A 27,810-nucleotide genomic window follows, 5' to 3' on the forward strand; every position below is an offset into this window, starting at 1 on the left:
TCTGATAAGGGCCTAGTGCCGTTCTGGTAAAGGGCTCAATGCCACACCGTTTAAGGGCTTAAAGTCATTTTAGTTAAAAAGGGGCCTAAGGCCGTTCTGACATTAGTATAGAATCGGATTAACTACCTGTCTTTTATATTATATACGCTCTGCTTTGTAGTATAATTCAAGTTGAACATTTAATTATTCAAGTACTATTATTCACTAAGATTATCTCACTCTGTATTTTGTCTGATTCCGTAGGTCCTGTGTTTGGAGGTCAGCCTCTGTGTGTCCAAACATTTGGGTGAAGTCTACCCATTTTGTGAAGTTTTGGCTTACATTCTGATTGTCTATAAAATGTTGTAAATTCTAATTTTGTTTTTGTTATACGCCCAATCAAGGGGTAGGGTTGTATATGTGTATGTAATATTATTATCTATCTGTTTGTGATCCTGGCATGATAGTGGTCGCTCAATGGATGTAGCTCTTTTCTTGCCTGTTATTATATAGAATTTACGCTTCCATTCAGGCCCCATATGTTTTATATAACAGGTTAAGTGTCCGTTTCTGAAGTGGTCATGCCCAAACTTCTAGGGGCCGGTTTGGGGTGTGACAAGAACAGTTTGTTGAGTTATGCCAGGATGCTACTCCTTTGGCATAATTTGAGATGCAATTTTCTAGTTTGTCGAGGTTTGCTCCAGAGATGGTAGTTTGAGAGGTGGTTGTGTAATGAAATCCGAGAGAAGGTGGCTGGATCTCTGTGGAAGAATTACTATGCTCTAGTTGAGGCGATGGCCCATGTAGAGGCCATAGTTATGAGTGTTTGTCGAGTTAGGGAGGAGGCCATTTTGGCGACTCCTGCGGTTGATAAGCGCTCTGGGCTCAATAAGAGGTGGAGGCGAGCGCATGCTTAATCGCAGACTTAGTCTTTGACTTCGTCAAGGGTTTCAGACTCATCAGTTGAAAGGCCTAGTGAGGTTCAGGTGTAGACACCCCATTTTGGACCGCCCTTAAGACTTGTGTGCCATCGATTGATTACCCAATGATGAATTTATACACTTGTCCAAATGCTCGATTTCCTCAGCAGGAAACCTCAGTTTTGAACCTACAAACCTTGTACCATTTTTGGACCAAAATAGCAGTTTTTTAAGCCTGAAAACCCAGGGGCCTGTAGACCCACTAGTGGCCTTCCAGCCACAAATGGTGGATGGCTGCCTCCTTTTAGTGGCCAACCGGCCACTTCTGTAAAAACATAGATCTTTTGGCCAGCTGTGTCAGCTGTCTTCACAGGTGCATGCATTGCATCAGCTGTGTTTGTATGGATATTTCTGAGATAGTCTCATATATTTCTATATATAGATGACTCCTTCTCGAAAATTAGAGTTAGAAAAATTTGTGGAGCAAAGTTTTGGAAAATATTTCTCTCTCTACATTTCTCTCTCTCCCTTGCAACTTCTATATCCTTTGCCTAGACACTCTAAACCAAACCTTGAGGGCTATTTGTTGAGGTGTTTGAGCTTGCATTTTAGCTCCTGAGGGTGTGCAATTAGTGGTTTGTAATTCAAAGGATCACTCCTCTTCAGGAGGTATACATCCTAGCTCTTTTGTCCCATTTGTTTTCTATCTTTTGTTACAGTTTTTGGGCTATTTTTCACCTATATTTGTGGGTTGAAACTTTTGGTTTAAAGCCATTAAGGGAAGAGGCATGGACCACCCCTCTTTGAACCTTGTCTTTTAGACTTTTACCCTTGTGTTTCCCACCTTTTCATTATCTTTTTTTTGAGCTTTTTACCACTGATTTTCAAAAGTTTTTCCAGAGGCTAAAATGTGATTTTGAAGTCCCAAAAATGGAGGGGTTAGCCTCCCCTCCTTTGGCTTGTTTACTAGCTTAAATTCTCCATTGTTTTAGTTTGCCTTTGTAGATGTTTTTGCCTTAATTTTAGTGCTGTTTTAGCCTATTTTAGGACTGTTTTAAGTTGTTCATGTCATTTATGCTTTGTATTGCATGCTTATAGTGTAATGGTCCTCTTATAGTGTAATGGTCCTCATAGGTTTGGTGTTTTAGGCATTAGACACAAACCTACTTGAGTTGATAGCATTTATTTCAAGCTTTCCATACTTGTCTTCATCTCTAATCATCTCTGCACCTCTTTCATTTCTTGGCTTTTTCTTTGCTTTGAGAGTCATTTCAAACCAATTGTTTGTTTAGCTTAAGATAGAGACCGTTGTGCTTAATGGTTTAATCTCTTTGGAGGTTCATAACCAACGGCATGACATCTCTCTCATGGCCAAAACAAACTTTGTTAGACACTTCTTTCCATTAGTGGACTTAATCTTCATTATTGGACTAAAAGGACTATGGAATGGAAAGGTAATTAAAAAGGGTTATAAAGTGGAAAAAAAAGAAAGCAAGATAATAAAATCAACTTGGGTTCAATCGGACGATAATTGAACTCATTGAGTGTTGAGTCGTTGCATACTTGTTAGTGATGAAAACGGTTCAAGAGTTAATATCAACCGTCTCCCTTGATCAATATCATGATAGGGAGGAGGTTCATGGGTCTTTCATTGTGCATTTGTTGAGCTTGTATCCCTCGGTTCATAAGTCATCATGCAATGAATTTGCGCCGATTGATGACTTGCGATTCGAGCCTATCCCACCTTTGATTTGTTTGATGATAAGGAGAGGCAGGGTGGACAAACATCCCCTGAGAATGCTCTGTTTGTGTTCTATTTGTTGCCTGTTGCAGCAGGAGAAACCCAACATTAGTGGCCGGCAAGCCACCTTTACCGTACAACAGGCCACTATTGGTGGCCAGCCGCCCACTATTTCTGTGCTACCGGCCACCTTTTTCAGCCAGGCAGTACCATTTTCCTCACAAAACAGAGCAAAGGCTGAGGTGCAAAACAATGCAGAGGCATTCTCGGGGGAGCAAATCATGTGCATGTATAAGCCCTTCTCTCGTTTCTCAGGTCCCGTTGACTTGTGGACTTGTAATATGTAATTAATTAGTTAAAGTAGCTAGTTAATTTTGTGTTGAAATTATTTAATTAGCTAGAATAGTTAGTTAAGTTTGGAGCTGTAATAATTAGTTAAGTAGCTTAGCTAATTTGTTTATTCGGACTCTCCTGCGCGATGGCAAAATGTAATAATGTTTATGTCTTCCAACCCCACGTCTTTCTCCCTTTTATTTACTTGTTTATGATGGATAGTGTAGAACATCATGTTTACTTAGCATATTCCATGATTTACATCCATTAGTCTTGCATGCATGAAGTTCGGTTCATCATTCTAACGGCGTTGTTGTTTGAATACTTCTTTGAATACGTGCTTAAACTGCATGCTATCAAGTTGATTCACATGCCATGCTAGTAGTCGGACTTCTAATTGCATATTGTATGTGTTGCATTAGGTATATTTCATTGGTTAGGATCATGCATTTTTCTAACTATTTTCCTTCTTTTAGGCTTGCCTCGAGAATTGGGGTAAGCTTTATTGCTTTAGCATGTTGCATGTGTATGATTATTGCCATGTCAAACATGAATACCATGAGGCTAAGTGCTTAAGTGACATACCTGTCTGAATGCCTGTGGATGAAGGCTAATTGCTTAAATTGGGATGATTTGAGTAATGTACATATAAGATCACTTTTTCAAGTCGTACATATTCAAAACCTCTTTTCAGACAAGCATGAAATCAAAGTGTTCCAATTTTTGCAAATTAGTCTATACTTTTGTGTGACACATAGTAAGTTAGTCTAATAATCGGAACAAGAGCATATAATGTAAATAAGAATCACATCATAATTAATATAGACCGATCTTTAATTGGGCATGTGGGGGTGCTCAATTCATGACCTTCCCTTCTCGTACCTAAGTTCCTGAGCCGAGACACTTTGGTGATGACGGACAAGTGACCTTTGGCATGAGTCACGGGTTTTTTAAATTTCTCAAAAATATTTAGGTGGCGACTCTATAATCTAGTAAAGCAGTCCATTTTTGGCATTTTGGTTCAAAATCAATTTTCCAAAAGAATTGTCAGATTTGGACTCATTTATGTTTATCTATTTCACATTGCATTTGTGGAATCAGATTCAAAACCATGGTAGTCCTAATTGTAGGGCTAGTCGTATCCAAAAGGAGCACGAAAAGCAAGCTATAGTTTCTGGCGACTCTGCTGGGGATTTAGAGACTTGTCTCGAATTTCATGATGTGAAATTTTATCTATACTTATATGTTCTTTGCATTGGTGCACTTAAGTCACTGTGTTTGCCATCTGCTATTCCTGGATGGTTTGACGGAGGCTGGCCCAAAAGGCTTGCTAAAAGGCTAACCAATCGTAGGCTTTGCCATGTTGGGAACACAACCTTGAACCTGGACTATCGTTGTACCGTTTGATCCTCCTTTCACTTCTCGGTGTTAGGTGTGAGAGGTATATTAGGTAGTCTTGCTAAGGTACCCCATTAACCAGTTGGCCTAGCTACATATAGTAAAGCCATAGAGACTATTCCAAACTAGGACAGCATGCTCTCCCGAATGCAGGATTGCGTGAAACCGCTTGATTAAAATAGTGAACCCTAGTTCATGACAAAACTAGGACAAGGTAACCTTACCTCCTTATTGGGGTGTTTTGGTTCTCTTTTAACTGGTATGTGCTTTACAGTGAGACTGTACAGGAATGTTCATATCAGTGGCAAGTTGGTATCTGTTTTGGGGTAGAATTCAGTATGGAGTGTAGTTCACAACTTTGATAATGTCTGTGTTGATAAACATCTTAGCTGAGGTGTTGTGTGGTTTCTAATTACTGCTGTTTTGCTTTATTTCTTTTTGCTAGGTAGTTTAAACCATAGCTTCTGAAAGTTTGAATATCCCCCAAGTACTCTGGACCCAAGTCGAAGACTGTGCAAGGCCAAGGATCGTGTTCGGGGATAACCCATGTTTACCTCACTCTCACCGATTACAAGACGGAGGAGAACCAGACAGAATTCACCAATCTAGTTCTCACAGGAGTTACCTCTCAGCTCACCTGTGTTCAATCCAGTTCAGGAACAATTATCTACTTCTAGTCTAGCACGAGAACAATCACCCATTTCGATGGCACAATATCCCCCAGCCAATATGGAGGACTTAATACTCCAACTACATCAAATAGTGGAAGCACTACAGCATGATGCAGCCCGTCAGGCTGAGGTGACAACCAGGTTACAACAACAGTAACCATAGCCAGCTATGGCCTCTGCATCCTATGCACCCACCACGGCTATTCATGTGCCCAGTGCCACTTCTAATATCGCCAATGCTCAAGATCTATAAAACCAGGGTAATCTGGTTTTTCCAGTTCAAATAGAGCCAATCCCAGCACAAGCTTCCAGAGCCTTAGTTTATCAAACCAAGGCTCTGTTCGAGTTCAAGGTTGATCCAAAGCCCTGCAAGTGCTAGTAAAAAAAGGGCACCTAAAACCCTTAGAATCTCGCCCATTACTTGACCCTCTTCCACCCAAGCATAACCCCGCAGAATACTGTGTGTTTCACCAACAGCACGGTCATGATACCGACCAGTCCTTCAAATTGCATCATGAGATTCAGGATCTCATTGACAACAAGGTCATCGCCTCATCCCAGAAACCAAATGTAACTACCAAAATGCTTCCAGCCCACAATCAAGTCCCATCACCTTGAAATCTTAACCTAATCCATACGCTGGCCGCCTTTTATGGCCCCAGCGTATACATTACCTCCATCCACCTACCAAAACCGAAGTTATTCATTCCTGAAGGTGCAGATCTGTGCATGATGGACATGTCCAAACCTCAACCCAAGCCTGTGGTGATGATACTTGCAATGGGAAAGAGGTCGACCTCAGAGGAAGGTACTAGTCTATTGTCGGAGTGTCCTGGGGACTTATCTGAGAGGATCTATGACCCGAGTTGCTATATTGAGCCAACTAGTCAAACCAAGCTTGAAATAGTGCTACCATTCTCAATAGACATCAATGTGGTCAGGAAGGATGGCCCGAGCCAAGGATTAGATGATTTGGCAAACCTCGAAGAGGATTTGGATAATTTACAGTTCTTTGATGAGCATGGTCAGGGAGATGTACAGATCGGGTGGTTCAACCTGAACGGATCGACTGATAACACCTGATGGCTGAGTGATGAACCAGACAAGGAAGAAGAAACTAGGATAAAATTGGAGGGAAAGGAAGCAGAGGTAGCTGCAGTGGCCGAGAAGGTTGATGAAAAAGGAAAACTGTCAAAGGGCACATGCGTGCAAAACCCAAGTCAAGAAGTAGGAGTTGTGAACACCACAATCACTGAACAGGAAGCTGCACTGAAGCAGTTTGAGAGAGAAAGAGTTGAGGACAGCCTGAGAACCACAATAGTATGTTGCCCTAAGGGGGACACTTGTACTATGAAGATGATTCGAGTGGAGCCAGACAACTGCTTGTTGGCAGCTGACGACGAGTGGTGGGATGACAATGATTTGTGTCTGGACCACACCGACAAAGATTGGGGTGATTGCATCCTAGATAATACGTGGTATGCTGAGGAGATAGATCATCTCACCCGTAGTGGACGACATTTTAAGCCACTGCACTTAGATCAAGTAGAGCCATCAGGAAAGGATAAGGAGGTCGAGAAATAGAAGGAGAAGCAACTAGAAGAGGAGTCAGTGCTGAAGCAACTCAAGAAAATCCAAGCTGATATCTCTATCTGGGGTCTTCTCATGACCTCACTGGTGCATCGACAGGCAGTATTGTCGGCGGTGGACAAGGCTAAATTGTCCATTGATACTACGCCCGAGCAACTGGTGGGCTTGGTCTTTCTGGGTGGTGCCAAACCAATGCATGCTTTCTCTGACAAAGAACTACCGCCGGAAGGTTCGACCCACAACAAGTCGTTATACATATCTGTGGAATGCAGGAAGAAGTGGGTGCTCGTAGTGTTGGCAGATATCGGTTTTGCTATTAATGTATGTCTGTCCCATACTGCCTATGCGGTTGGTCTCAAACTGGCAGACTTTATTCCTACAGCCCAGGTTATACGGGCATATGATAACACAAGCTGAGAAGTCATGGGTACAGTGAAAGTACGAGTCCATGTGGGCCTATGTAAGCAAGAGATCGAGTTTCACATCCTAGATATACTGGTTATCTTTAACCTGCTCTTAGGAAGGCCTTGGTTACATCACGTGAAGGCTATCTCCTCCACCCTCCATCAATTGTTAAAGTATCCTCATGGGGGAGGAGTAACAACTTTTTTCGGAAACTCATCCATTCATCCACCTCTAGAGATGACTACACCAGTGCTAGAGATCAATCATGGTGATGAAGATGTGTTCCTTTCGGGATTCACTCTGGCTAAAGTTCGGGTAGTGAAGACCATTCTAGCCGCGGACGAAGGCATGTACGTCAGTGCCCAGTCTATATACTTCATGAATAAACTGCGGCACGTTCCAGGAATCAAACTTGGAAAAAGTGGTCAGAAAGGTATTGCAGCACTGGCAAAGGTGCCACACAACCCGCATGCCTTTAGACTGGGCTATGTGCTCACCAAAGAGGACTGGATCAGAAAGGGGGAAGAAATGAGAGGCAGAGCTAAAGCTAAGAAAGCCAAAAAGTACTATGAGCTCGTTCACCGACCAATCTGGGAGACGCTGTATGGCCATTTTGTTTGAGAGAGAGAGAGGATTTCCCTTTTTGCGGCTTTCCTAAGCCTTGGGAAATTTCCTCAAATAAGCGTGTCCTCGGGTTCAAAATCTTCTTTGACCATTAGCTTCAGGATAGTAATGAAGAAAGGGCTAAACCAAGCATCAAAGCTAGCTAGAGCACGAAAGATGACTTTGACAACAGTGAACTTGATGTAGGGGCAGCACTAGCCAATCTCCTTACAAATCCCGCAACCAACCTAGAGAACTTGGGAGATAACTTTACTGTCTCCATGATTAGGGAGGAACCGGGTGTGGACCCAACTAGTGGTATTTTGGATGCATCAAAGGCATCACATCTTACTTGGCAGCTGGAGGAGGGCTTTCTTTCCAGTTCTGAATCGGGTGATGATCTAGAATTTGATTCCATTGAGTCTGTGGGTTCGGGATTAGAGTCAAGTCAGTCCGAGAGGTCTAAGTTCTCGGAGGTGGTAACCCAGATCGAAAGTCCTGTCTAGGTCTTCATTCAACTTTTCTTTTGAGTCTGTAACTAAAGATCTGGACATTTTGAATGAAAACGTTGTAGACTCTGTGTACTTCTCTGTGCCGCTGGTTCATTGCATTGACCAAAATTTTCAGAATTTTAATGAAAACGAAGAGAAAAAAATTCCTCTGGCTTTGAAAAACTTGATTAATCGAGAGGAGGAGAGGCGTGTTAAGCCCTGTATTGATGAAATCATTGCCATTAATGTGGGTACTAAAAAGGATCCATGGTTGGTCCAGATCGGGTCCACGTTGTCTTCGGAGGAATGCGAGTGTTTAATCGCTTTATTAAAAAATTTCAAAGATGCTTTCGCATGGTCCTATAAAGACATGCCTGGAATCGACCCTGAGATTGTACAACACTAGATCCCTCTTAACCCTGAGGCTCGGCCTGTTAAACAGAAATTGCACAGAATTCATTCGGATTGGGCACTGAAAATCAAGGAAGAGGTCACCAAGCAGATAGATGCAGGGTTCTTGTTAGTATCCGAGTATCCGACTTGGTTGGCCAATATCGTCCTGGTACCGAACAAAGACGGCAGAATCCGGGTTTGTGTCAATTTTCAGGACTTGAACAAAGCCAGTCCAAAGGAGGACTTTCCATTACTACATATTGATGAGTTAGTAGACTTCATCGCGAGCCATGCATTGTTATCATTTATGGATGGATTTTTCAAGTACAACTAGATTCCGATGGCTCCTGAGGACAGAGAAAAAACTGCATTCATCACTCCATGGGATACCTACTATTACCGGGTTATGCTGTTTGGGTTGAAAAATATTGGGGCTACCTATCAGAGAGCTGCAACCACTATTCTGCATGACATGATCCGCAAAGAGGTTGAGCTGTACGTGGAAGACATGATTGTCAAATCTAAAGAACAAGAAGGCCACTACACCGCACTAGAAAAGTTCTTCCAATGGATCTAAGAATACGGATTGAGGATAAACCCACAGAAGTGCACTTTTGGGGTGATAGCAGGGAAAATACTGGGATTTCTGATCACACAAAGGGGAATTGAAGTAGATCATTCCAAAATTAAGGCCATCTTAGAAATGCCACTACCAAGGACTGAAAATGAGGTGCGTGGCTTTCTGGGTAATGTGCAATTCATAAGGCGGTTTATTTTGAAACTAACCTTGACTTGTGAACCACCATTTGGTCTCCTGAAGAAAGGAAAGAAGTTCCGATGGGACAATCGATGTCAGATTGCCTTTGAATAGGTCAAGCAATACCTATAGAATCTGCCTGCGTTGTCGCCACCAGAGCTGAGGAAGCCTCTGATTCTGTATTTGTCAGTAACAGACTCGACCATGGCGTACATGCTTGCTCAGGAATTTGAGGATAGGGTGGAGAAAGCCATCTATTACTTGAGCAAGAACATGCTGGACTACGAGACCCGCTATACTCCCTTAGAGAAAGCTTACTTAGCCTTGGTATGGGCTACCAGGAAGTTGGGGCACTACTTGTTAGCTCACTCTATAATCCTGGTTTCGAGATTAGATCCCATCAAATATCTTTTTGAGAAACCAACTCTTACGGGTAAGCTCGTTGGTTGCTTCTTCTCTCCAATTTGATCTCAAGTATGTCACACGTAAGTCAGTTAAAGGAAGAGCTGTAGCGGAATTCCTAGCAGACCACCCAGTAGAGGGTGATGATGCAGTGGAATACTTGTTCCCAAATGAAGACATTCTGCAAGTCGTAAAGGAAACTTGGACGATATACTTTGATGGAGCATCTAATCAATACGATTATGGGATAGGTGTGTTGCTGATAGCACCCGACGACTCCCATATACCCTTAGCCTTCAAACTCTAGTTCAAAGTGTCCAATAATGAAGCAGAATATGAAGCGTTTATTGCTCGTTTGGAAGCTGCCCTAGAACTAGAGGCAATAAGGTTGGATGTCATAGGGGACTCAAATTTGGTGGTTTCTCAAGCAAACGAAGACTGGAAAGTCAAAGAAGAGAAAATGAAGGTTATCATCCGACCCTGGATATGCTAATTCTGCGGTTTGAAAAACTAACATTCACGCATCTGCTGAGAGAGAACAACCAGTTTGCTGATGCTTTGGCAACCCTATCTTCTATGGTAGACATCCCGCTGGGAGTGAAGATGCATCCAATACTTATAAAACAAAAATATGCACTAGTCAATGAAACTGTCACAACCCAAACCCGCTCCTAAAAGTTTGGTCCATGACCGGCCTGTACTTGGGCCTCCAAACAAAATTTAAAAAAAAAACAAATAATATCTATTCGAATACGGGGCCTTAAGCTGAAGTGAATCAAGTAGTGATATCCATTGAGCTTGTGCATACATGATAACTAAAATAATTAAAACAATGTAAACACACTAATATACATATATACATAAAACTTAGGTAAATACGAAATCCTGACAATACAAGGTTAAAGCCTCAACACAGAGGTGTATCTTGATGGCTTGACTTAGCAGGTTCACAAAAGGATTCCTGCGGCTGACTTAAGGATGGTCTCCAGATTGATCACCTATATACAAATAAATTACAGAATGAGCAAAGCTCAATGAGTAATAATAAAGTGAAATGTATCAGGTAAATAGTTCAGATTCAAAAGTAGCATAACACCATACTCTTCCTCATTTACATCCTTCAAAACATTATTCATGATCATATTTACCAAACGGCCTTAGGCCCACCATATAACAGAACGGCCTCGAGCCCAATCGTGTATCAAAACGGCCTCAGGCCTAATCATATATCAAAACGGCCTTGGACCCAATCATATATCAAAACGGCCTCGGGTCTAATTGCATATCAAAACGGCCTCAGGCCCAATCATATATCATATTATAAATAATTCACATTTCATGTCCATATTCTATATCATAGATCTTGTAACTCATTCATTCGCATACACATAATTCCATAACATCGCGACATTTACATATTAAAATAAATATAATGAACATACCTTTACAATATTATTACTCACTGTGATGCAGGTGGATGTTGGTCCCCTCCTGCAGATGCCCTACACATCATACATAAAGCGTAAGCACATCACTATGTTTAGTTTTCTTTCAATTCCCAATTATTCAATTCATTACGTTTCACAATTAAATCCATTGTAGGAACATCGGACAGACATAACAGCACATTCAGAGGGTCAAGAAGGGCGAGAGAAGATTACAGAATTTTCCCACTTGGGCCGCACGTGCGGGAAGGTGCGCCGCACGTGCCTTTTTAGCAGAATACTCCCAACCCTCTCCCCTGTTTTCCGCACGGGCGGCTGTGAGCCCCGCACGTGCGGCTATGTCTCCCGCACGTGCAGCCATGGGCCCCGCACATGCGGTCGTTTGCTCTATTTTTCAGTCCAAAACTTCAACACTTCTAGGTAGGGCTGCAAACGAACCGAGTTGTTCATGAACAGCTCGGGCTCGGCTCGTTAACAGCTCATTCGAGCTCGGTTTGATTAGCTAATAAATGAGCTCGAGCTACATTTCTAAGCTCGTTTGTTAAACGAGCTGAGCTCGATCTGACTAAGGCTCAGCTCGGTAAGGCTCGCGAGCCATACTATATATAAGTAAAAAAAAAAAAAAAAACTAGGGTTCCTTTGTGTATCAAATACATACGCCACTCTACTCCTCCTTGTGACTCTTTGTAACCTCAGACACTCAAACACAAATCTGGCCAACACTTGAATCAATCACACAAACTCATCAACTCTCAGACACTCAAACATCGACGACAACGGACTGATATAGTTTCGTTGCTCTGGTGAAGATCTGAGACTGAGAGATTATTCTTCTCTCTTGAATCCATTGTGGTAAGTTAATCTTCTTCTTCTTCTTCTTCTTCTCTCTCTCTCTCTCTCTCTCTCTCTCTCTCTCTCAATCTCAACCATGGTGTCTCTTACATGCTCATATGCACACACAGTACACTTATTTCACTTCACCATTGACCCTTTCTCTATCCTCTCCCTTTAGCCTCCTGCTAGAGTGAAACTTTATTCATGTTACATGTATATATTTGTCCCCTTTTTTTTTTTTTTGGATTGGTTTTTGCTCCCTGTTTTCAACATATAAATTAGGGAAAAATTACAACCTCTCCCATGATTCACTCAATTTTTAATTCAACAAAAATTCAAAATAAAGATGTCAGATTTGTGAGATGGTTGAAAGGGATTTGTTTGTGTGGTTTAAGGGCTTCATAGGATCAGGAAAGCAAAGAGAAGAAGAAAAAGAAGAGACTGAGTGGCACATCTAGGTTACCTTAGGAATCATTGTAAGTGTTGGGGTTGGAGATGATTTGGGCCAAGATTTTGCTGAACTTGCACTAAATTAAAATCAAAGTTGTATTGGCCTGATCCTGGCCTTTCTCTAATAAAATTTCTTCGTTGCTAATAAAAAAAGAAAATTATAACAGCTCCAAGTTGGTGCCACTCTGCAATTTACCAATATCTTATTTTTGTTACTAGTTGAGATGCTTTTTTTCTTAAAGCTTCTTTTGACTTATGCCAAAAGTGAAAATAAAAGCATAGCACTTAGATCTTTTCCTTATTTTGATGTCTTAGTTTGGGTTTGGGAGGGTCAAGTGTTGTTAGTGAATGTCTCTGTTATGGTCCTAGGTTTTTTAAGTTGTCTTCAAACTACCTCTGACACCAATCTTGTGGTAAAAAAATTCCATTAATGAGAAGTCTATTAGTCAAAAAGCTTTTTGAAGTAGGATCCAAAGCATATTCTTTATCTCTTTGATCTTCATATCTTCTATATTTAACTAGTTTATAATATTTTTCCTTTTGGAAGCATGTTTCCATATTTCATATTTTCAATATGTCCACTGTCATGCTCATACAATTATATGGGTCTTGTTTAACTAGTCCCATAATTTTTTACTTATATGGGTCTTGGTTACTTATGTACAGTTATGATGTTAAGGTTTTTTATTACTAGTTTATTCTTCATCCATAAACTAGTCCCATAAGTAATGGGCATGAGGCACTGCCAAAACTGAAATATTTAAATATGGGTCTTGGTTACATTTGTGAATAATGATGATTTATTAATTTTGTGTTTTAACAATTTAATTTTTGATGCTTTGTTTGGGTAATTTTCTTTCTTGGTTTCACTTATTTAATACAATGGTTAGTTCAATTTTCAGTTTCTTAATGTATTATTATTATAGTTCAATTTTATATTGATTGTTAATTTATTAGTGTATTAATTTATTTGTTGCATTATTGTTATTTTTCTTAGATATGTCAGATAGACAAATTAATCTCACTTCTCCAGAGCAAGATTCTTGTACACTGCTTTCATCATTTGAGGAGTCATCCACTAGTCCACTGATGGATACAGTTAATGAAGATGCAAATGATGTCGATAATTTAATTGAATTAGAGGAAAATGCAAGAGAAAATGGAGTTCCCAAAGACAACAATCCGTTCCAAAAGAAGAGTAGGAAACGAACATCAAAAGTTTGCAATGAAATTAAAGAAGTGGTTCTTCCAGATAGTACCAAGAAGGCTGAATGCATGCATTGCAAAACAAGATTTGCCATTCCTCTAACGGGTGCTACAACTCAACTTCTTAGGCACTTGAACAGTTGTGCTAGACGACAACTTGCTGACAAAAAGCAAAGGGTTCTATCACTTGAGACAGTCGGGTCTGACATTGTGACCAATGTGGCAGCCTTCAAGTATGACCAAGCAAAGGTGAGGGAAGCTGCTTCTCATATGATACTTTATCATGAATATCCTTTTATGCAAATAGAGCATGTTTTATTTAACAAGTTCATGAAAACTACTACTCCACATTGGCAAAAGATAACTCGTACCACCGCAAAAAATGATTGTGTGTCGACTTATGATATAGAAAAGAAGAAGTTGAAAACATTACTGAAGAGTGTTAATAGGATTAGCATTACAACCGACCTATGGAAGTCAGGGCAAAAAATTCAATACATGGTTGTCACGGGTCATTTTATTGATAATGAGTGAAAGTTGCAAAAACGTGTTCTTAACTTTTGCAATGTACCACCTCCGCACACTGGGGTTATCATTGCGGATGCTCTTCACTAGTGTCTAGTTGAATGGGGCATTGAAAATAAGGTGTGTACTATAACAGTAGATAATGCTTCATACAATGATGTTTGCTTGAGAATTTTGAAAGAAACCTTTGCAATGAAAAAGAAGTTGTTTTTGGGTGGAAAAATTTTTCATGTATGTTGTTGTGCCCACATAGTGAATATTATGGTGCATGATAGGCTTGGCCAAATAGGAGATATTGTTGATGATGTTCGAGATGGTGTCAAGTACTTGAGTGCATCAGAAGCACGTCTTAATCAATTTAGTGAGATTGCTAAGCAATTGCAGTTGCCTTCAAAAAAACTGATTTTAGATTGTCTAACCCGGTGGAATGCAGCTTATATGATGTTGTCTGCTGCTTTGGAGTTTAAAGATGTCTTCCCTAGATATCAAGAAAGGGATCCAAGTTTTGTTTACGTGCCTAGCCTTGAAGATTGGGTGAAAGTTGAGACTGTATGTCAATTTTTGGCAATTTTCAATGAAGTCACAAATATCATCTCCGGGAGTGAATATCCTACTTCTAATTTGTTCCTTGGGGTGAATGTAATTTGTTGATGGCTATAGCTGCAGTGTTGGATCCAAGATTCAAATTGATGCTTGTTCAGTTTTGTTTTCCAGAGATCTACCCAAAGGTAGAAGCTACTAGAAACATTTCCATGGTGCGTGAGGCCGTATATGAGCTTTACAATGAATATGTTGTTATTCATACTTCAAGTAACAATGAGCAAACTTTGCAGCAAAGCACTCAAGAAGCTAATACATCTAGTAATGCTACTTATGGTTTTGGAAAAGCTCTCAGGACGGGAAGATCTAAATTTGAATCTTTTGTTAGAAAAGCTGACACAATTCAGCCTGCAAAATCTGACTTGGACATTTATTTAGAAGAAAGTGTTTACATATGCAATGAAGGTTCAAATTCCCATTTTGATGCATTAGAGTGGTGGAAAGTGAACAACCTCAAGTATCGAATATTGTCCAAGATAACAGCTGATATATTGTCAATTCCAATCAGTATAGTGGCGTCGGAGTCGACATTTAGTGCTGGTGGTAGAGTTATTGATCCCTATCGAGCATCATTATCAACGAAAACAATCCAAATCTTACTATGTGGATATGACTGGGTACATGCACTACATGGACTCAAAAAGGGATCAGATGTAAGTATTTTTTTTTAATTATAAATTTTGATCCATACAAATACAATGACAAATTCCTTTATTATCAATTTATGTGAACCATAATACTGAAATAATATATTATTGTTTCTTTTGATAGACTATGGAGTCATCTTTCAAAGAGATTTTGCTTCCTTAGTTTGACATCTTTGGGTATGTTTCATCTTTAATAAACTAAATTTCTTAAGTACTATCATAAGATTCATTCATATATAATAATTCTACTATTACAGGTTGAAGGCTCCTGTGAAGTTTCCAAAGGAATGAATACTTTTTGGTGTGCTTTCAAGTGAATCAAGTCAAGAAATTAGTGGTTTAGTTTTGGGTTATTATGTTTTGTTTAAGGATGCATTGTGTAATGTCTTGTGTAATGTGTTTTATTTAAGGATGCACTATATTTTTGGCAATTATGTTTTGTTCAAAGGATGCACTGTTTAATGCATTGTGTAATGCACAGACTTTTTTTTATTATTAGTTGTATGTAATTTTTTTTTTTTTTTGGTTTGATGCATAGATTTTTTTTTTTTTTTTTGGATGCACAAATTTCAGTTTTTTATTAGTAGTTGTACAGATTTTTTTTTTGGATGCACAGATTTCATTTTTGTATTACTAATTGTACATAACTTTTTTTTGGATGCACAGATTTCATTTTTTTAGTTATAGATGGGAATTGGAATTTCGAGCTCGTTCAAGCTCGTTTGCGTTGTCGAGCCTAAACGAGCCGAGCTCGAGCTTTTAAACTATCCAACGAGCCGAGCTCGAACATAATTTCTGAAGCTCGACTCAAGCTCGAGCCAAGCTTGAACTTCTCCCATTTTGACCGAGCCGAGCCTAAACATCTGAAAGCTCGGCTCGGCTCGTTTGCAGCCCTACTTCTAGGTCACAACGGGAAAGTCATATAGCTAGAATCAATGTAAATTTACCCTAAAAATAGAACATAGAAACATGTGAACATGTAGCTTTAGCCAAATAAGATCAAGACTTATTTACTAGGGCTTGCATACACCTAGTTTTCCATAATTTCATCATTCTCACCATGAAAACACATGTATAGACATACATGTATGTATATCATCTAAGTTTAAACATACAAGAGAATGAGATTTAGCATATCATAGAGATTAAGTTTCCTCTCATTCACACTCAAGAGATACACAATTATTTGTAACATTGATTACACAACCAAACCATAGTTTTATGGAGGATGCTTCATCTCAAAGTTGAAGGGTGTAGACACCCCATTTTTGACCGACCTTAAGACTCAGACGTCACCAGTTGAACGCTCGGTGATACTGCATATTATGCTCGTTCAGAAGTTTCAGAGTCGTGGCCGTGAGCCCTGCCTCCGGATTTCCGAACCCTCTTCTGTGCCCTGCCTCGGTTTGCGAACCAGGCTCGGTTTTCTCTATTTCTTTTCCTGAGGAGAGGGAGAGGTCCTGTAGACCATCTCTCAGTGGCCGTGGGCTACATTTTGTGGCTGTAGGCCATTTTTCCCATTTCGGAGCCCGGTTCCCGATTTTCGAAGCCGTCAGGCCATGTGCCTCGGTTCGGGACCACTCAACCATCTCCATTCGCTCTGAATTTTGGCATACTTCCTTTTTACTCCCTTTTGAGGGACACTGGGGTCTGAGAAACCCACTTCTTGGCCGAACGCCACCTTCGGTGCTTAGCAGCCCATTTTCGGAACCCCGAACTGCGTGTTTTGGCCCCCGAGCATTCGTTTTGCATCGATTTTCGTTCATTTTTGGCAGGTACCTCTGTTTTATCACCAGGAAGGTCGCTGGAGGGTGGGAGGCCAGAAATTATCTTGGCAACCAGTTATATTCCATTTTCGCCCTCCGACACCCGTTTTTCGCGCTTCCGAGCCAATGTTGAACACCTTGGGGCCACTTTCTTTAACCCCAAACCACATATTTGTGTTGTACACACATGGGAGGACCCTAAAAGTTTATGGCCGGCCAGAAATTCCAGTTGACCCTTTTGAACCCCTCTTAAAAATGGCTTGTTCTCTCTCCTGTTTTAGAGTTTCCAAATTCGAACCACAGGGCTGTGAAGAGGAGACCTGGGAGGCCACCTTTTTGTGGTGGCCGGCCACTAAAGCAAGTTGACCTTTTTGACCCCTAGCCGGCCGGCTAGGGGAGGTGGCCGGCCGGCCACCTGCAAGTCCAAAAGGTGGCCGGCCATGATCCTCTCATTTGGCACTTTACAGCTGTATAGCTGTTGTTCCCCAGAAACATCTGTATCCGGGGGATATTTTGTGGGGGAAAGCCTTGGTCCTTTTCCCCCACCCTTTCCTTCCATGCTCCCCCTCCTTTTGGTCCATATAACCAGCTGCAAGCATTGGTTTAGGGGGTTAGAAAAATTGGTCTTCAAGCCTTGATACACAAATCTCCCTCCACCTCTCTTATTTCCTTGAAAAACCTCCAAGTCCTACACCACCATTTCTTCTACACCACCAACCCCCACCCTTCCATCCTCCATTCCAGAAGTTTGAAGGTGTTCTCCAAGGCCTAAGGAGCCACAAACTCAAGCCAAGAGGCAACCAAAGTCAAGCCTTCAAGGGTAAGTAGTTTTTTTCCTTTTTTGAGCTTATTTTGGTATCTTTTCTTAGCCATACGTGCTTACTGATTTGAGCTCCGACCAAAACTGAAAAGGTCATTTTTTTGAGCTCATTTTCTTGTTTCATTAAGGGCTCAACCCTGTTTGAGCCCCCCATATTGCACTTGCTTCAATATCTTCCTTGAATGCTATTTTCTTGCATGCTTTGGCAGCCCATTATGCTTCCACTTTTGGGCATTTTACAGAACTAAAAATAGGCTTATCTTGAGCCCCTCTTCAACATTGAAGAAGGGCTCAACACTATTTGGGACCTCCATGCTATACTTGCCTTTATATTCCCTCTTCGGTCCCCTTTTTTGCATGCTTTGGCAGCCTATTATGCTTCGGTTTTTGGCCTTTTTACAGTACTAAAAATAGTCTTATTTTGGCCCATTATTCATATTTCATTAAGGGTCTTTGGCCGTTTGTGGAATATTTTGTATACCTCATGTTATAGCCACTTTTGAGCCTCATTTTGCATTGCATTTCTAGCATGTTTGTATACTGTTTTGGGGTTTTTACAGTTCTGTAAATATGCATATTTTTGGTCCCTCTTCAATGTTGTAGAAGGACATTTTTCAGTTTGGGCTTTGCATATACCACTTGCCTCTTTGGCCACCTTTTGGCCCTTTTTCTTGCATAAGAGCTTAGCCATACCTATGTTTGTTTTTGGGGTTTTTACAGTTCTGAAAAAGGTCATGTTTTGGGCCCCTCTTCAACTTTGTTGAAGGGCCCTAACCTGTTTGGGATCAGCAACTGTGAGTTGCTTCTTTACCTCATATTTAGGGTCATTTTTGCATACTAGTTTTGCCCTATTTATGTTTGCTGTTTGGCCATGCTTTAAACTGTAAAAATGCTTATTTTGAGGCTTCCTTGATTCTGTCTTTTCATCTCCTGTACCAATTATGCATGCTTTGTATAGCTGTAAGCCATTTTATGTACCTAATGTTGCATTTCGGTTTAATTCCATGCATCGGGTGTGTTTTCGCCTCATTTCGGGGCTGTTTTCCCCCACATTTCAGTGCTGAAATTCCATTAGCATGTTTGTATATCATTTTCCATGTCAGTTGCGTTGCGTATGCCATCGCCTCGGTTTGCATGCCCGTGTGCACGCATTTCGAGGCACTTCATTTTCATCCATCGGCCTCTTATGTGAGTGCGGCTGAGGCTCACTCATGTTAGTATAAGTCCATGTTGCATTTTGTATGCCATTTTAGCCACATTGCATTGCGTATGCCATTTCCTCGGTTTGCGTGCCCGGGTGCACGCATTTCGAGGCACCTCATTTTCATAGCATTGTGCATGCTAGGACTGTACCTTAGTTGCATTTCATGCATGTCATGCATATTGCATCGTGTTCGGGATAGGAGTTAGCCCGGGCACGGGAAACGAGGTGCATTTCGTACTCCGAGTGACGGAATGTATCTCAATTCCCCAGTCACCGACACTCCGGATTACCCATGATGGAGTTAGGTTCTTGTTGTGTTTACACGTGCATTCATTCTATATTAAGTTGCACATTTCGACTCCTCTGCCATCATGCATCGATATGCGTGATTGGTGGCACGAGGATCGAGGCATGCATATATCTGTGAAAATACATTGCCATGCCCCTCTCCTGCTCTCTGTTGCAGCAAAATGAAGAATCGGCAACTTTTGGAGCTTGGCACGCATTTCAAGAACAAGTGTAAACAGAGGCTAATTGGGGCATCCCAGTGGATTTCCACGCAAGGCAGCCCAGGCATACATCATTCGTCAGAAGCAAGGCAGTCCCTGGCTTACACGCCAGTTTTACAGCTTTCTTAGTTAATTTGATTAATTAATTAGGAATTTGTATATTATTCGGACTGTAATATTCTTTTATTCGGGACTGTATATTTATTCGGACCCTCTGCGCGGGGGCACAACTGTAATAAGTGTGCGTGTGTGTGTTGTATGTCTTCCAACCCCACGTCTTTCTCCCTTTTAGTTATCCGCTTATGGTGTTTAGATTAGGGCATATTTCAATTAGCATACAGTATGACAGCATGTTTGCATTCATTCATCTGTTTTGCATGCACCGGGCTCGGCGCATCATACTAACTGCATTTGTATTTCAATTCCAAGTTGAATACATGTTAGCTGTAGCATTCCATATGCCATGTTTAGAAAAGCCGAGCCTGCTATAGTTTGCATTTTTGCATGTGTTGCATTAGGCATTTCTGTATACTTAGGATCATGCATGATTTCTAATATAGTTTCTATTTTGGCTTGGAGTACCCGGTAAGTTTTATGCTTTAGCATCCTTGCATGCGTGTGAGTGCTGCCATGAATAGCATGCTTACCATGAGGTTATATGCTTATGTGATATAACTGCCTGAATGCCTGTGGGTGAAGGTTGGGTTATTTAGATTGGGACAATTCATCTAATGCTTGTTTTAAGCCCACTAGATAGTGGCAAAACCATCTTTTCCAAGCCCACCTGCAGGTGGCAAAATCTGCATTTTAAACCTACTTACAAGTAGCAAACCATCTTTCAAATAAACAAGCATGAAATGTTTTGTTCCAATTCAGGCGACCCAGTCTATACTTATATGCTGTGCGCATCACATAGTAAATATAGGCTAATAACCAGAATAAGGACATACAAAGTTTTCAAAAATAGATATCATGGTTAGTAGAGGCCGATCTTTGATCGGGCGAGCAGGGGTGCTCACGAAGTGACCTTCCCCAATCGTACCCAAGTTCCCGAACCGAGGCAACTTTGGTGATGACGGACACGTGGCCTTTGGCACCGAGTCAGGGTTTCCTAAATTTCCCATTTAAAAAACATTTAGGTGGCGACTCTGTATCTGGCAAAGCAGTCCATGTTTGGCACTTCTTTCAAAAATCAGTTTTCTCAAAACGATTTGCCGGATTTGGACTCTTTGGTTCAGACTTAGAACCGTGACAAATTTGAGAGTCCTGAGCTGTAGTGACCCCAAAATGAACGGAACGGGAGCTCGTTCCTCCCGGGAGCGTTCGGGGACGTCTACAGTTTCTGGCGACTCTGCTGGGGATTTAGAGAACTTGACTCGAACTCGTGATATCTGTTTTTGACTACACTTGTGTGTTTCTTTGCATTGCATTTGCATTGGTGCGCCTAGGACACCGTGTTTGCCATCTGCTATTCCTGAACGGTTTGCCGGAGGCTTGTCTTGTCAAGGCATGACCATAAGGCTGACCGGTTGTGGGCTCTGCCAGTATGGGAACACAAACCCCAGTTTTACCGGGACACCCTCTTTGACCGTTCAACCTAGTGCATATTCGGATCCATAGTGACCATTCCAAACTAGGACAGGTTGCTTACCCGTTTGTAGGTTGTTTGAAACCGTTGTGTGCGTAGTGAAACCCTAGCTCCTGACAAAATAGGACAGGGAAACCCTACCCCAACATAAGGGTATTTTGGCTCTCACTTATCTGCTATGTGCTTTAGAGTGCGTCTCTACAGGAATGCATGTATCAGTTTGCAAGTTTGGGCATCAGGCCTGCGGGCGCCAGTTCAGTATTTCGGGTATTAGGCTTGCGGGCGCCAGTTCAATATTTTCGGAAATCAGTTATATCTGCGGGTATCAGATTTAGTTTTGGGGACAGTAATTTTGGGAACAGTGATCAGTGGTCGAATGCAGTTATTCAGTTATATTCATATCTGTATTGATGGGATTGGGCTGAGATGCTGCATGTTTTCTCTTTCAGTTCAAAGACTCGGTTCAGAGCAACCAGTGTTCTCCTTTGCTGAGGCAAGACAGAAAAAGGCTCACCGATTCTTCAGATTCATTAGTCACCAGCCCGGTCCATCTGATCCGCCAGTCACCAGTCGCATCACCTCTGTTCAGTTCAGCAAAACTCGTGATGGCGCAAAATTCGGAAGAAATTGTGGTTATGGCAGCCACATTGGACCAAGGAATCACATTGCAAGGTTATACCGACGGTGCAGTGCCACACCCACCCAGGTCACCTGCCGCACATCCGATCTGGGAACCCCAGTCATTTCAAACCCGCGAGCCCACCACATTCGAGTTGATGGGAATGATTGGTGACCTTCAAAGATCCGTGGCAGATCTAGCCTGCAGAATGTCGGTTCCGCCGTCAAATGCATCGTATGCTGGAAATTTCATATCGCAGGAGCCCCCGCTACTGGGACGAATTGTAATCGAACTTAGCCAACCTGAAGCCATCCCAAGTTCCGACAATGGCATGTCGACAACAACGGGGCTCCGCTCTGATGTAGCAACTCAAACCTTCTACCAAGCGAGGCGAGTGGTAAGAACAAGATGAAGGTGGACACCGATCCCTACGAACAACTCCTGTGGGCTGTTGAGGCTTTGAAAGCCGGAGGATTGAATAAACAGCAGGTGTTCGCTGTTGCTGTAAAAACTGTAGATGACATCTTCCCCACTCAGGCCGAGAGCAGTTTAAGCCAGAGGGAAAATCAAGATGGGGACCGTCGTGCCAGAACAGTTCCTTCCAATCCTAACCCTGCACCTAGAAGAGATCAGAGAGCCAAGGCAACACCTGCCAACCCTTTTTCGAGTGCGTCCAGCAAAAGTCAGCAAGCCTCGAATTATCCGCCCCGAGGTCGCAGAGTCTTCCATGCCCTCTATATGCCTTTGTCTAAGGCCCTTCAAATCCTCGTCAAAAAAGGGCATCTCAAACCCCTCGAGCCTCAGCCTCTCCCGAGTCCTCTTCCAGCTAAGCATGATGGTACCCAGTACTGTGCATACCATCAGCAAACCGGTCACAGCACCGTCAATTGCTTCCGTCTTCGCCACGAAGTGCAAGATTTGTTTGATAATGAAGTTATCCTCCCTCCAAGCTCGGCAAAATCTGTCACCACCAGGTTGGTGGATTTCGAGGATAATGCAAGTATGTGATCAGGGGTTGGACCACCTGCGAGCGGCGCGCGGTTTACCTCGGATGTGGCATATAGCACGCACTATTTTGAGCATTGGCGAATGCTAGTTTTGTAATTTCTGACTTGGGTGTTGAGTCAGTTCTGTAGTTTTGTTTTGAGTCTGTCTTTTTGTTTTGAGTCAGTCTCTTTTTGCTTTGGGTCTATCTTGTTGTATTGAGTCAGTCCTGTTGTATAGGAGTCGGGTGATTCCGGGGGGGTTACCTCGGGCGTCACCATTTTGTTTTATGCTTGTCTTTTCGTTTTGTTTTGAGTCTATTTCTGCCAGGGAGCCAGTTATGCCGACAGATTTGAATGAAACAGCATGGTTTTTCACGCTCTTGTGTTTGCCTCGGCCGTGTGCCAATTGTGCCAGAAAGTTTGAATGAAACGGCAGTACTTTTCGCCTACTCTTCTATGCCTTGAATTCATTGCATCGACCTAAGTTTTTCAAAACTTTTCGAGTACTGCGGTAAAAACGAAGAGGAAGGAATTCCTCGGGATTTGCAAAACTTTGATCATTTGACAGAAAGAGAGGCATGCTAAGCCCTTAATGAATGAAATCATGCTTGTTAGCGTGAGTACTGAGAAGGACCCTGGCTTGATCCAGACTGGTTTCACACTATCTTTAGCGCGAGCAATTTGTCGCTCTCTCAAGAACTTTCAAAAACAAAATGTTTTGCGCGGTCCTGCGAAGACCTGTGTGGAATCGCTCTTGAGATTGTGCAGCCTAGGATCGCTCTCAGCCTCGAGACTCAACCCCTTTGCTTCCAAACCTTGAACTTGAATTCAAAAGGTTCAACGGTCAACTACGACGTGAGGCCTGTGTGGCCAGATTTGAAGCAGCCCTCGAACAAGAGGCAAGAAAGTCAGATCAAAAAGATCAGATGTCATCAAAAGAAGCTTGCGAAGCTAGAACAACAGCCATTCTCCTGGATTCAGATAATTTCAGGATCTCAAAACCATTTGGCATGGACTTACTACACTTTTACCCTTGAGAGGCTCGCTGGGCCGAAAACCCGGAAGGGCGACCCAGGCAAAAGTTAGAGCAAGAGAAAAATACAAAAAAGAAGCAATACAAAAAATGCAAAAGAACAAAAAAAAAAACAAAAAAAAAAAATCAAATCAAAAAATAAAAGAAATGAAAAGAATTGAAAAGAAAAGAAAAACAAAGCTCGCAAGGTCGAAAACCCGCAACAGGCGCCTTGGCAAAAGTTAGAGCATAAAAAGGAGAGGTTAATACCCGAGTGTACCTTAACCCCGAACTACGTGAGGCTTGATTCCCATCTTTGGGATACGTAGGCAACTTCATTCTGAAGACCAACCGTAAAACAATTCGATTATGTCCATGCGATGGTTCTGGTCATCTTTGTCTTTTCTGTATCCGGGAGTTCGGTTGCAATCATCGCTCTGAGGGCTGATTACAATACACTACGGTGCCATTCAGACGAGGGGCAACTTTCCGTTGCCATTCAATGCACCGCGGTGTCATTCAAACAAGGGGCAACTTTCCGTTGCCATTCAATGCGCTGCGGTGCTATTCAAACAAGGGGCAACTTTCCGTTGCCATTCAATGCGCCGCGGTGCCGTTCAAACAAGGGGCAACTTTCCGTTGCCATGCAGTTCCCCTCAAGCAAGGGGAAATCTTCCTTCGAATCCGAAGTTGTGCATCTCAAGAGTAGGTTCCGTGCTCGTTGAGCAGTGGTCGTTTGCAAAAATAGTTTTTGAGAATTTTTACTGAGGTTGACTAACCTTTTCGAAAAGTATTCAATTTTCAAAACTAGACCATCTCTTGGACCCAAAAGAGGAAAATTTTCAGTGCTCATGCCCTGACTTGCATGATTTTGAATCAGAAAATTGAACAAAGCATGTTAATCTAACTCTCATTTTGGTCAAAGTTTTTTTTAGGAGAAAACTAAAACAAAAAAAAAATGGTCAAAATGATGAACTAGGGGCACAGTTGAGTCAGGCTTCCTGTCTTTCCCATTGTCAACATACTTGCCAAGAAGGGCATTCTACCTGCCAGAAGAGGGCGCAACTGAAGTTAACAACAAAGGGCTAAAAGCTCTCTCATCCTCCAAGCAACGAGGTATCAAGCTAAGTGCGAAGCACGAACTGGAATGGGACAAGACATTCCACTCCCTTATCTGGACAGATCTGATCATAACCCCTCTGTAGGAGAAACTCACTGTTGTGAACAAGAAGAAGAATCTGGCGGAATGCTAGGGGCACGAGCCCATAATTTGCCATTCATCCATCAACCACCCAGGGGAGGGATGAAAAATGAGAGATTGAAGAATAGAGAGATGTGCGATGAGAGAAAAAGTGAGAAAAGGGCTTTTTCAGAAAAATAGAGCTTGAGGGCCGAGTGATGTGAGGATCACAAATGAGAGAGGGTGGGGAACAATACCCGGTGAAACAGGCTCCCTGTGCACGTCTGAGTGTCGTGTCTTTTTGTTTTATCTCGATTCTTGTTTTGAGTCGTTTCGAGTGTTACTCGATGTGTCTAGGTTGCGTGCCTTTTATTTCCTTGTTGAGTTGTCTTGCTGTGTTCAGTCGTAGGCTCGATACCCGGTCAAAAGCTCATTTATCAATTCAAAAATAAAATCGTTTTGCGCTCCGAGTGCCGTGCCGTTCTCCACATCTGTGCAAAACAAGATTCGTTCTTTCATAAAACCGTAGGGTTCAACCCAGGTCATGCGAGAACAGTAGAACTAGGACCTATTTGAAGCTATATGGGTTCCAGACTACAAAGCAAAAGCAAAAGAGGAAATGTCGAGCATCTGAGTTTGTTTCAACTTCAGTAAGTTCCAAGACTACATTCCGTGCGTACCCCTTCAAGTCTTGCCAAAGCTCCGAAGTATGAGTGTGCCTCTACCTCAAGCTCAAGATCAAGTCTGCTTCAAGCCAAAATGGCGATCAAAGTGCTCTCCCTGAGTACCATTCCCTGCTAGAGGCATCTTGGCTGTGTTCGCAATGAGTTCCTAGGAGACCAACTGCGACGGTGGAAACTAGAGTTCGAATGGCTGATGCCTAGAACGTAAAGGTTCGGGATTTCCGGGACTAAAGTCTGGTTTAAATACCCAGAGGCGTGTCCTCGGCTTGAAATCTGTATGGAAACCCCATAGGTTGAGATAGCGTGTATGCACCTCAATTCTGGATACTGAACCAACCTAGTCTGTCACCCCGTTGGAGAATAGGGAAGGTTGTGAATATGATCAAGAAGAAAGGCAACGTCCAAAGTGTTCTACATGAAGAACCCTTGTCAGTATTTCAGAGCCTTTGTACTGTAAGTTGAAGGTAAGTGTTTGAAGAGCACAGGGGAAGATCCCTATCGGAGCAGAGCGGTTCACCGCCACTCACCTCATGAGGTGCTTTCTAAAACGCTGTTTTGTCTATTTATTGCTTTTCTTAAGCATCATGTATTGTATTGCATTGTACCTATCAAGTTTCTTTCTCATTCATACACGATATTCTATGTACGGTTCATTCAAAGAAGTTCTATTTAAGATCATTCATTTAGTGTATCAATCACACTTCACACTTCACTTCATTTCTTTAGTGTATCAATCACACCTTATTCACCATTTAGTGTATCAATCACACTTCATTCGTTTAGTATATCAATCATACTTTGTTCACATTGTGCATCTATCACACTTTGTGTTCACTTTCAGTATATCAATCATACTATGTTCACTAAGTGCATCTATCACACTTCGTGTTCACATTTAGTATATCAATCATACTTTGTTCACTAAGCGCATCTATCACACTTCGTGTTCACATTTAGTGTATCAATCACACTTCATTCGTTTAGTATATCAATCATACTTTGTTCACATTGTGCATCTATCACACTTTGTGTTCACTTTCAGTATATCAATCATACTCTGTTCACTAAGTGCATCTATCACACTTCGTGTTCACATTTAGTATATCAATCATACTTTATTCACTAAGTGCATCTATCACACTTCGTGTATCAATCACACTTCATTCGTTTAGTATATCAATCATACTCTGTTCACTAAGTGCATCTATCACACTTCGTGTTCACATTCAGTATATCAATCATACTTTGCTCACATTGTGCATCTATCACACTTTGTGTTCACATTTAGTATATCAATCATGCTTTGCTCACATTGTGCATCTATCACACTTTGTGTTCCCTTTTAGTATATCAATCATACTTTGTTCACTAAGTGCATCTATCACACTTCGTGTTCACTTTTAGTATATCAATCATACTTTGTTCACTAAGTGCATCTATCACACTTCGTGTTCACATTTAGTATATCAATCATACTCTGTTCACTAAGTGCATCTATCACACTTCGTGTTCACATTCAGTATATCAATCATACTTTGTTCACTAAGTGCATCTATCACACTTCGTGTTCACATTTAGTGTATCAATCACACTTCATTCGTTTAGTATATCAATCATACTTTGTTCACATTGTGCATCTATCACACTTTGTGCTCACCATTTAGTGTATCAATCACACTTCATTCGTTTAGTATATCAATCATACTCTGTTCACATTGTGCATCTATCACACTTTGTGTTCCCTTTTAGTATATCAATCATACTTTGTTCACTAAGTGCATCTATCACACTTCGTGTTCACATTTAGTATATCAATCATACTTTGTTCACTAAGTGCATCTATCACACTTCGTGTTCACATTTAGTGTATCAATCACACTTCATTCGTTTAGTATATCAATCATACTTTGTTCACATTGTGCATCTATCACACTTTGTGTTCACTTTCAGTATATCAATCATACTCTGTTCACTAAGTGCATCTATCACACTTCGTGTTCACTTTTAGTATATCAATCATACTTTGTTCACTAAGTGCATCTATCACACTTCG

The 27,810-nt window shown here is 41.6% G+C and overlaps 1 protein-coding gene across 2 annotated transcripts; it reads left to right on the plus strand.

The window, feature by feature from the left end:
• The first annotated feature begins 11,878 nt into the window (after positions 1–11,878).
• Positions 11,879–15,830, plus strand: LOC145823323 (zinc finger BED domain-containing protein RICESLEEPER 1-like). Of its 2 annotated transcripts, none has more exons than XR_014365611.1 (3): positions 11,879–11,980; positions 15,515–15,567; positions 15,648–15,830. XR_014365611.1 is itself a non-coding variant. In XM_082922891.1 (3 exons), exons 1-2 carry the CDS (start codon positions 14,794–14,796, stop codon positions 15,551–15,553), a joined length of 642 nt encoding a protein of 213 aa, XP_082779017.1. In that variant the 5' UTR covers positions 14,778–14,793; the 3' UTR covers positions 15,554–15,567; positions 15,648–15,830. The 2 variants fall into 2 exon arrangements, 1 of the variants encoding a protein (XP_082779017.1); XM_082922891.1 differs by lacking the exon at positions 11,879–11,980 and adding an exon at positions 14,778–15,396.
• The last annotated feature ends 11,980 nt before the right edge of the window (positions 15,831–27,810 follow it).

The sequence above is a fragment of the Camellia sinensis genome, chromosome 4 (assembly GCF_055761805.1).
Source record: "Camellia sinensis isolate YWXY chromosome 4, ASM5576180v1, whole genome shotgun sequence".
Taxonomy (NCBI): Eukaryota; Viridiplantae; Streptophyta; class Magnoliopsida; order Ericales; family Theaceae; genus Camellia; species Camellia sinensis.

Coding starts and splice junctions, on each gene's coding strand:
- LOC145823323 (XM_082922891.1), top strand. CDS start 14,794: ATGGCTATAGCTGCAGTGTTGGATCCAAGATTCAAATTGATGCTTGTT. Junction 15,397..15,514: donor GACTCAAAAAGGGATCAGAT/GTAAGTATTTTT, acceptor TTCTTTTGATAG/ACTATGGAGTCATCTTTCAA.